Source organism: Eublepharis macularius, chromosome 12 (assembly GCF_028583425.1).
Source record: "Eublepharis macularius isolate TG4126 chromosome 12, MPM_Emac_v1.0, whole genome shotgun sequence".
NCBI classification, from domain to species: domain Eukaryota; kingdom Metazoa; phylum Chordata; class Lepidosauria; order Squamata; family Eublepharidae; genus Eublepharis; species Eublepharis macularius.
This window is the reverse complement of record NC_072801.1, coordinates 25204641-25215607: the sequence shown is the minus strand read 5'-3', so window position 1 is coordinate 25215607 and position 10967 is coordinate 25204641. Positions and strand designations below refer to the sequence as shown.

General features: G+C 47.7%; 1 protein-coding gene across 1 annotated transcript in view; it reads right to left on the bottom strand.

Annotated features, from left to right (window-relative positions):
- Positions 1–3466: 3466 nt before the first annotated feature.
- INTS1 (integrator complex subunit 1) overlaps positions 3467–10967 on the bottom strand; it is a 42642-nt gene continuing 35141 nt past the window's right edge. The window contains exons 42-47 of the mRNA XM_054993374.1: positions 9997–10109; positions 8601–8714; positions 8090–8160; positions 7197–7288; positions 6462–6571; positions 3467–4064 (exon numbers count right to left, since the gene is read on the bottom strand). Of these exons, the coding sequence (XP_054849349.1) occupies positions 3949–4064; positions 6462–6571; positions 7197–7288; positions 8090–8160; positions 8601–8714; positions 9997–10109 (616 nt within the window). The 3' untranslated portion in view covers positions 3467–3948. The remainder of the gene's footprint in view (positions 4065–6461; positions 6572–7196; positions 7289–8089; positions 8161–8600; positions 8715–9996; positions 10110–10967) is intronic.

The following is a 10967-nucleotide window of genomic DNA, read 5'->3' as shown; positions in this document are numbered from 1 at the left end:
ATGGTGGCATGAGGCTTGGATCATGAAGATGGATAACCCTCCCCACCCCCAAAAACCCTCTACAGTTTTAAGTAGCTATTTCCCAAAAGTCTCAGCAGCAAGAGAACCGCTAATGCCATGTGAAAAATAAACCCAGTTTCCATGCAGAAGAGGCTGCTTGCTGCATCTCTGTGTGAGTCCCCATTCGAGGCTCACTGACTTCCAATCAGTCCCTGGTGGGGAGTGGGGGATTCTGCTTTGTCTCCACATTAGGTGTGGTTCATTCATTTGCTCCCAAGTGCAGAGAAGCAGCAGGATTTATACCCCCTCTTGCAAAGAAGCTGGCTGTTGGCTCCCTGCGCAGCTCTGAGGTCAGCATGCCTTACCCTCAGAAAGAAGTGAGTTCTACTCCCTCACACTTGGAAAGTAAACCTTTCAGGGTGTAACACGGGCCTTTCATTTTAACAGAGAAAAAGAAATGTGCCGCAGCTACAGATGTTTGGGAAAAGTCAGAGATGACATAGGCTGGTTTCAGAACCAAATAACCTGAATCCAGCACTCTTCTACAGAACGGTGGAGGCAAACACTTTTCTTTTTAGACACCTGTGTTTTTTAGGAACCAGCTCTTTGCTTGCTCCTGCCTGAACTCCCCCGCAGCAGAATTGCGATTATAAGGCTCGGAGAATGCTGCCGGATTAGCGCAGACCAGCTGATAAAAAAGAAAGCCAACAGGTTTGTCTTGATGGAGATGAAGACAGGCTACTGTCACCGCTTAAGGAGCTCTGCTGCTTTCCTTTCTGTGACGCTGAGAGATGGCGGCTTGTCCAAGGCCATATGGGACTTGCCTTCTACCGACTGGGACCCTTGGTCTGTCAAGGGCTGTCTTGTCTCTTCTGCCTGGCCGTGGCTCCCTGTCAATCTCAAGCAGAGGCCTTCTGCATCACCGTGTACGTTATTTTCATTGGAGATGCTGGGGACCAAACTGGGGACATCCTGCATGCCAAGCAGATGCTCCACCTCCGAGGTAAGATGGGTACCAACAAACTTCCTAGCTCTCAGCTCCGCCTTTGAAACGCTGCACAGGCAGCAGCGCAGGAACACAAGGTGGCCCGAGACCATTCTCAAATGAACATTGAAAAGGTGCCTTACTGTGAGTCAGACCATCTAGCTCAAGTCACATCTCTTGCGACTGGCCACACCTGCTGCTGGAGAGGGGTTGTTGTTCAGTAGCAGAACTCCTGCTTGGCATGCAGAAGGTCCCAGCTTCAATGCCCGGAATCTCCAGTTAAAAAGATCAGATAAGAGGTGATGTGCAAGACCTTTGCCTGAGACCCCGGAGAGCGGCTGCCAGTCTGAGTAGACAATACGGACCCTGTTAAAGCACGGGTCTGATTGGGTGTAAGGCAGCGTCATGTGAAGGCCTTAACAGCAGCTGCAAGGACTAAACACCTGGCCTGCATTGTGCACGCCACCTCTTTCATGACTTTTGCAACTGATTTCCATCTACTCCGCCCTCCCCTCCCCACCTATATATATCTGGCCAGTTTCTTCATACCCTCCATGCATCTGATGAAGAGAGCCGTGGTTCTCAAAAGCTTATGCTACAATAAAGTTGGTTAGCCTTTAAGGTGCTACTGGACTCTTTTCTATTTTGCTACTACAGACTAACACGGCTAATTCCTCTGGATCAAGGACTAAACACAGTCCTTCCATCTGCAAAGTATGCTGTCCTGTCCCTAAGCCAGAACCTGCCCATGCTGACCTTCCACGTTAAGGAAGCCTTGTTAAAATCTGAAGTGTAAATAGAGTGCAGACTGCCTCCAGCCAAATTGCTATTTTCACCACTGCCCTTCATGCTGGACAAATGGACATCCCTGAGGTGGACTGAGGCAGGGAAGACAGGCACGATCTGTTTCCCCTTGCATAGTTTAGAAGAGTATCAATCCCTGTTGCCCGCTGCCTCAGGACAGCTAACGTCTTGCCTCTCAACTCCTTCTACTGGGTCTTCACTTCATTTATATCTGGTTGTTTGCTACAGCAACTTTATCTTGCAAAGGAAGACAGAAGAAGCATCTCTGACGGCTGTCCATCTTTTAAGAAAAGGTGTTTCGATGTGTAAGGGATGGGCCACCGGGCACTGTCTTTTCAACTGTCAATCAGGGCTTCAGAAATCACTAACGACATTTCTTCTCTCCGGGCGGGCCTGCCTTTCGCTTTTATCATCTCCAAATAGTGAGAAGGCAAAGGACACTATCCTCTGCTAAATGCACTGCCAAGATTTAGCAGAAACGGATGTTTGAAATTCGGTGCAGGTTCACAGATCAAAAAGCAAAATCCATGCAGAACCCACTGACGCCAAACAGGAGAGGGAAAAAAAGACACTATCTTGTACATATGGCCTGCTCTGACTAGCAGCAGGTCTTTGCCAGGCCTGCTCTGAGAGCTTTGGAGCAGAGATGGTGGTGCTCTTCTGCTGGCAAAGCCTGCACAATAATAATTGTGTGTCATCAAGTTGCAACCGATTTATCACCACCCCTTATGGAGTTCTCAAGGCAAGAGATGAGATGATGCCATTGCTTTTCTCTGCACAGCAACCCCTGCTTTCGTTGGTAGTCTCCCATCCACCATGGCCTACCCTGCTAAGCGTCCAGGCTCTGATAAGCGAGGGTAGCCTGGGCTATTCAGGCTGCTCCCCCACAACCACTGGGCTTTCCCTCTCCCAAGATAAACGGGTAAGAAAAACACGGCACGGAGATCAAAATTAACAGAAGGAGCCAAGTAGAATTCCAGAAAAAAGCCGAAGCTCGTTCTCAAGTTTTACTTTAAATACGACTCTACAGTCAGAAACCAGACTCTCCATGTGAAATAAAATGACAATTAAAGCAAGCAATGTGACCTCGGTTGAATTAAATGATTTATCTATCACTATGTAAGCAACACTCCCCCTCGGAGTGGTGGTACAGCCTTCAGTTTCCTCGCGAGTTCTGATTGCAACAATCTGGGGGGTGGGTCTCTATTCCTCAGTGGAGGCTTTATTGCTGGGGACTGGGATGGTGGGTGGCACAGTGGAGTTTAAGGGTGTAGAGACAGGAAGTGGGAGCACTATGAAGCACAGACATGGCGGAAAAACAAAAGAAAGGGTCATGATGTGTAGGTTGTGTGACAATGCAGGATAAAGAAACTTGCTTCCTGAGAATGTCAGGCTGTTGACATACACTGCTAAAATGTTTTCGAGCATGCCTCCATAACCATGGAAATGTGTGCTGCATTTCCCCGCCCCGCAACTTAGAGATGGCGTTGCTTAGAAGATACCCTCCCCACCAAGGGTATCTCTGTATGCTCTGCATATGTTCCCTTAAGTAAGAGGTAAAACTTAAAAAGCAAAGTATTTAAGTTTTTTTTTAAAAAGATTATATACCCCACAAACAGCAATCCAGACTTCACAGTATGAAAATGAAAAAGAAACTGAACTGGGAAATTAAGGAAATGTAACAGAGGTAATTTGTTTTAATTTAAAAAAGAAAAAGAACAAAGTTTTGGAGTCTTGTTAGCCGGCGCGCTGGCTGCGCCTCTGCCCATGTTCTCGGACAGGTGTTTTGGCAACAGTCACATTCAGGGGAAAGTCCAATAGCCCGCCCCAAAGAAGACGGGTGCCATGGCCGATTGCCATTTTAGCACCCCTACACTTGACAATGGGGGTGGAGGAGAGACTTTGAATCTGTGTGGCTTCCACGTAAGAGACATTTGGGGTGGGATGAGTTCCAGCATCCCCCAAGTCCAAGCCAACTTTTCCTTCCTTCCTTTGGTTGAAGCTCTCTCATGGATTCGGCGCATCCTTCACCCCACTTCAGAATGCGAGGCAAATCACAAAGTGTTTTCTCTTAAGCTGTCCTGCCAGCAGTGGCACAACACAGGGGCGGAGGGATCCCAACTTTCCCTCTGAGGTTTGAACCCTTGAAGCGACCCTATTCATATCATGGCTTCCATATGCAAAATCTTCAAGGCCTCTGAAATCTGACAGCTGGTGTCGATCTGTCCGTACATCCCAACCAGGAATGCCCGGTGCAGCAGTACGGCAGCGTGCTCTGAGAGGAGGAAAAGCGCACATTAGAAAGATCCATCTGAGGCAAAACACCTTGTCTTGCTGACAGTCCAGTATTCAGAGACAGATTGTCTCTGAACCTGGAGTTCCTATTTAAGTTCTGCTGGCTAACACTGACAGAACTTTCCTTGCTGAACCTGTCTAAACCACTAGTCCCAATGTGAGAGGCAGGGGGGTGTCCACAGTAGAGAAAGGCTCTTGGTCTTCCTGTGGACTTTACCAGGAATATCCCACTGGCCACTCTGTGCAATGTTGTTTTTCCTGCAAACCCATAGCTCAAGCTGGCCCCAGTTTGTGAATTTCTTGATCCGCCGAGAGGCCGGCTTTTAGATATAAGGATAATTATTCTATCACACCTGCATAATTTGCCCAAGGAATTCAGCAGGTTATCAGATTTGGGTGCATACCTTTATTCCTTTTGCCCATTATTTGCCCTGTTGTTGATTGTTTGGTCTGAGATTAACCACCACGCAGGGATTCAATCTTGGGTCTCCCTGATTCAGGCCTCAGATTTTAGCAACTGCTACAATGCTGGTTCTCTAGATTCACTGACTGTCCCCTTGTTAGCCAGTTTGGTGTAGTGGTTAAGAGCAGTGGGACTCCAATCTGGAGAACCGGGTTTGATTCCCCACTCCTCTGCTTGAAGCCAGCTGGGTGACCTTGGGTCAGTCACAGCTTCCCGGAGCTCTCTCAGCCCCACAGGGTGATTGTTGTGGGGATAATAACAACATACTTTGTAAACCGCTCTTAGTGGGTGTTAAATTGTCCTGAAGGGCGGTATATAAATCAAATATTATTATTGTTGTTGTTGTTGTTGTTGTTGTTAAGGGTGGCTAATCTACAAAACAGAAGCCTCCTTAACTTTCCAGGCTGTCCTTGGCATGAGGTCCCCATGTGTCCGTCTGTCCCCCCTCCAGCAGTCACCCTATTTTCCCTTGCACTGTGCAAAGGGTTTGGTTCGTTTTTTTAAAAAATCCATCAGGAAGACCAGAGAATTATTCATAACACATTAAGCAAGGATCTTCGCAGCCACCAATACCAGAATCATCTTGGCCTAATGGGAACATCTACCAATATTAGCCACGGATCAAAGAAAAGGTTGCCAGCTGACATTTTGACCAAAGCACACAGCCCGTCCTGCCACACACACCCCGGCGCACTTAGCAACTATCAGTTAGGCAAAAGAGCTCCAAACTTGATTCAAAGCCCACACCTGTCCCCTGAAACACTGCAGGAAAAGGCACTTCTGACCTCTGGGGTTTCAATATCTAAATGCCATCTGTGTTTTGCAAAGTTAAAAAAAGTAGTTTGACACTGGAAAAGCCAGTTTGTAGGGGTGGGGGGGAGAAGAAGAGGGGGAAATCAAGCATAAAGCGTAAGTAAAGGGTGGCAGATCCATGCAGAAAATGTTCTGGGTCTTCTTGAGGCGGAAAGAAAAATAAAAAAGAGGCCAAGACAAAGGGACCGGTTTGGTAACAAGGGTGGCTCTGGAAAAAATCTCCCAAAGTGCAATGAATTCATGTCCTTTTTTGTATATATAACTGAGGGGAAATGTGCACAAATGTGATGGAAATGAAGCCACAGATAGCACGTGCGCAGCACCACTCTCAGGAAGCCCTCGGAGGGGGTTCAGCGTCAGCCAAGATCTCAATTTACTGTGATCAAAATTCAGTAATACTGTTGCTCTTAGCTTTCCTTTTCTTAGCCAGCTTGTTAACTGCCTCTCCCTATTTGCTTGAGGTGAGTAAGTATGGCTCCCGGGAGAGCAGGGAAGAAAGTTCTGTAAACTGGATGAGAATGGGATATGCCCCCCCCCCCACACACACACCACCACCATTCAGTGTACAACAGAGAATACCTACACTGATGACTCACAGATAAGCAGACTAGTAACCATTTTTGTGGGCTAGTCGCATGTTCTTTCTTTTGTGAGATAGGTGTGTGTGTTTCTTTGTTAGTTTATTTAAATTGGGGAGTTTGAGGGGGCATTTGAATTGCTTTAAAACTGCTTTGAGCTCTGGAAAGATGAGAGTAAAAATATTTTCAGCAAATAAAAAGAATTATACATTCCAACAGCATGTCCGCTGCTAAAGACCGTCTCAGCAGGAAGCTGATATATGGAGAAAGTAACTCATACATTTATGAAAGACTTGGAGATTATGGTTTTTTGGGGGGGGTGGGGGCGGAATCATGTGGCCAGATTCCCTCCACGGCAGCCAGCCTTAGCTATATACAAACATCACGCTTTGCCAGCACAACTGGCTCACCTTAACACTAGACAGCATTCAGATAGTGTTTGCTGAGTTTTTAACATACGTTATCTGTATAATCCTTTGACAACAGCCCTGTAAGGCAGGCTCAGTAGTTCCAAGCATCTTACCTTGGCAAAGGAGGGTATATTCAGGCAAGTTCCTCAGAGCTGTTTGAACAACCTCGAAGTCCCGGCTGCCGAGGCAGTACATGAACGTAGGAAGGAAATCGGCTGCCATGCTGGAAAAGCAAAACAGACATCTCTCAGCAGACTTCCCTGGTTTTGTGACTTCTGCAGCAAAGATAACTGTGTGCAATTCTGACTGGCTACCAGACAGAGTCCTTTCTCAACACCTCTGGGCTAGTTACAAGATTATAATTATACACACACCAAATCAGTTCATCTGGAACCTCATTTAAAAAGTAAAAAATAAATAAATCCGTACGTAAAATCTTGTAAAACTGCTCTGGAATGAAGAGGGGAGGAAAAAAGGGTCTACAACAGTTGACCAATCAATACAGTGCCCAGCCAGCTGCCAGCCAATCAACGATGGGCAAGCCTGCTGTTTAAAAACCCTGCAGACTGATTTTCCCCTGTGCTCATTTCTTAAGGGGAGCATCAGTGACACATTGAGCTCTCTCCAGGGCACAGAATTTTGTGTCTTGCATATGTCTGTCAAAGCTTTTTCTCTAGAGACTGCAGCACAGAAGAAACTTTGGGGAAACCTTTTTACCCAATGAGATCCTCCGTGCTGGGGGAATGAAGACTTCTAAATACTTGAAGATGACTTGTAAGAAAAGGGAACAAGATCTCCCCTGCCGGTTCTCCCGCCCTCCTACCTGTTGAGCCACCTTTGCCGCTTACCTGGGGTTGTTTTGTATGGAGCGCAGAGCAAGGGAGAAGGCCAGGTTCCGGCAGGTCTCCTCGGGAGAGCTCATCAGCCTTTGCAGGTGAGTCTGGTGGGCACCAGGAAAAAAAGCAGCACTTAGAGAGAACCCCCGAAGTAACCAAATGTAATACAACCACAGTACAGTGTAGTGGTTAGAGGGTTGGGCTAGGACCAGGAGACTCCAGGTTTGAATCCCCACTCTGCCATGGAAGATGGCTGAGTGACCTCGGGTCAACCACACACACTCAGCCTAACCTACCTCACAGGCTTGTTGTGTGGGTGAAGCGGAGGAGAGGAGAATAATGTAAGCCATTTTGGGTCCCCAGTGGGGAGAAAGGTAGGGTAAATGAAATGAATAAAATAAGCCTTCCTATTCCTAGAAGGCTGGCTTGTACATCCTTCAGCTCTCGGCTTGCTTCTTGTACTGTACACCAAAAGCACAAGAATGTTTCTGATCGCTAGGTGCCCTACCTTTCTAGCAGCTATCGGGCTAGAAGAGGGGAGAAAAGACCAACTGCCAAAAGCAGTCTACAACATTTGCAAAACTTACTAGTCCTCAAAAAATGTACTAGTGTATCCCAGTCATCTGCACTGTTCACTCAACATCATGGAAGAAGAAGGGAGCCAAGACTCTGCCTCCTCCACATCGATTTATAAAATGCTTCTCTAATCACTTATAGGAAAATCTTTCCTCGTCACAAGCGATCTGCAGTTCTAACCAAAAGCCTAAAGGGGGTAGCCCTGTAGTAAACTCTCCCACTGAAAGACTTTGGAAATGCCCCCCGCCAGGGTAGACTAAAGCTAGAGGAGAAACGCAAATCAGATTCCAGCATGAGGAAACTACACGCAGAGAGTGCGACCAACGTACGGAGAAGAAGGAGAGGATTTCAGGCCTCCGTCGGGACATCTCGTCAATGTCGGTCAGCACTTCCAGGATATCTGGAATGTGGGAGAAAATAAAGAGGCCAGAGATTTGTCAATTTCATCTCACTGAATGGGCAAGAAGCTGACAGACCTGCATAAAATTTTGGACATTCTGTCCTCGACAAAATCAGGCAAGTTCACTGCAAGATTAGAGTCCTGTAATGGATGCTCACGGGTGGAGCTCAAGCAGACCTGGACCAATTTGCAGGTTACCTCGTGGCTTCCTCTGAAGCATCCTCCCCTGTGCAAGAGACCAACAGGTCAAGGAACAATGATTCAATGTCTCTGCTGAGGGCATTAGTCTGTACCCCCATGGGGTGTGCTGCCGGAGCCGTGTGAATACCAGCACTTGACACATTTATCATTCCCCTCAACCACCATGTCCAGGGAGGCTTGAAGCAGGCAGGTCCCTGCATGCAGAATCTGTGGAAGAGATTGTTACCCATTGCCCATACCTTCCACGGTTTGTCCCCTGGAGAGCCTCTTCATGTATGGGGCCATTTCTGCAGGAGTGAGCAGGGTGAAGAGCGAGACGCTGACGAGGGGCAGAGATCCTGCTGCTGTCTCATCTAGACAAAGCAAGAGAGAAAGGGGGTTCGTTGGGGCACCTTGCCAGGAGTCTCACTACTTCAGGACCACCTCTACAGGTGGCCAGAAGGTAGGACTGCAGTCATCAACCCAGCCGATGTCAGGTAGCCCAAGGAGGGCCAACAGGGTCCCGGTAAAGCTTCCAATACTGGTGTGGTTCCTGAGCTCCCAAACTCCACCTGATCTGCCTACCTACACTGCCGTAAAATTCTACTGGATAATGCAATTTCTGCAGCCAAGACAATGTATGCTGTTTGCCTGAATTTATACCGAATGGCCGTCTAGTGGGGCCGGGTGCACAGAAATTGGAAGAAAAGAAGAAGGCAGGCACCAAATGCAGCATCTCTAGCCCCAGAAGGTATCATTTCTTGTCCCAATCACTGTGGTCAATACAATGGTTGTAAATTTTTAAAACATTAAATGAGGATTTTAAAAGCACCCCGGATGTCATCCATGGAATTCTAACTAAGCCCATTTATAGGAAAATAATTGTTTAAAAAGCAGAAATCAAGAATCACATTATCGTGTCTTATCATCACCAGGTGAACCTCAGAAATGTTCCCTCCGCTTCTCGCAAACCTGGCTATTGATTCTCACAAGTGCCCCAATTAGACTGGACTGACTGCTATTCTGGCTTGATCACGGGGGCATCGTGTAACCCTTCACCATTTATCAGTTTCAAAATAAAAGATCTACCACCTCACAGTATAAGGAACATCAGAGTGGCATAAACTTCCTACCAGGAGGGCACCACAAACGCACATTGGCATTTTACAGCAGCACCCCTGCAAGTATTGAGTGAGCAGGATATGAAATCCCAGCACCGCAAAATGCCTCACCAACTCAGAGAGGTTAATTCTCAAGGGTGTGGAGCACTTCAAGAAGATGCAAACATGCGGGAGACTGATGCTCGTAAGCAGCCATACCAAAGTCCAACCACTGGTCCCATCTAATTCAGCAGGGCCCACTTGGACTGGCAGGGCCTCTCTGGGGTCACCAGCCAAACAGGGGGTCTTTTCTACTACTTGAACAACTTTGTTGGGAGACTGCCAGGGACTGGACTTGGGGCTACCAATGAGGCTCAGCTCAGCCTTGTAAAGCTGCGTACTGCTACTACTGGCCCTCAAACTTAGTACGGTCCGCTTCCTTAAACTTGCTATCCAGGTCTCTCTCCATGGGAGATGCTGGAGATCAGTCTCAGGCCCTTCAACATGGAGGGCTAGCTGCCCATCAAGCTAAACCTTAACTGAAATCCCCACTCACCATCCTTCTCGTCGTCAGCACCCCTGTCAGCTGTGCTGCTCTTGCTAGGCAAGCTCAGACCTGCCAGGAGGGACTTCAGCATCACGAGATCATTGTTATCTGACGAAAGGTCACTGCAGAGGAACAGCATGATAAAAACCGGTTGCATTTGCATCATCTGAAATCCTAGGTCATTATTCGTAGCCCCGTATCACAGACAGCGGAAAGGGGGGGGGGCAGAAGGCTGAGAAACCATAGCTTGCCCTAGGGCGCCCCCTAGGATATCACCAGCACAGTGTGGATTTGAACCCATGGCTTCCTGGTTCACAGTCCACTCTCTTCTCTCCCAATTATTGTATTTATTTGTTTCATTTATCCTCCACCGTTTCTCCCCAATTGGGATCTAAAGTGGCTTGCATCCTCTTCCTCTCCTCTGCTGTACCCTCACAAACAACCCTGTGAGGCAGGCTAGGCTGAGGTTTTCTACTTCCAGTGTCACCCTGCACTCAGGTGCAGGAGCATCTTCCAGGCAGACAGCGGTTGCGAAAGCTCAAGCACAAACGAGTGCAATTCAAGCGCACAAGCATCAGTCGCACTCTCTACAAACTGCAGGGGACACTGTAATTTGTGAAAAGCCAACAGCTGCTTGACTCCAAGCCCAATGAAACAGGAACGCCTGAGATCGGTTCCCAGAAGGGCCGCTGGCACGGGGAATTTCTTTCAGGGAGGAACTCTACAAACCCGATAGCCCAAGTCACTATCCTAGCTCTCTAGAAGCAGCCCCGATTCCCCCTTCGGAAGGGCCAATGACATTATCATAGATGGAAAGATTAAATGTCAGAAGCTCAGGTTCAAATCTCCATGAGTTTATAAAACTGATCAGAGGTTTGGAGCAGAAAGTTTGGGGCTTTCTCTCCCAGCCGAGATTATTGGGCGAATGAAAACATGAGATGGTTTCTGCATGTACTACCAGGGGGAGGTATCCAAAACTC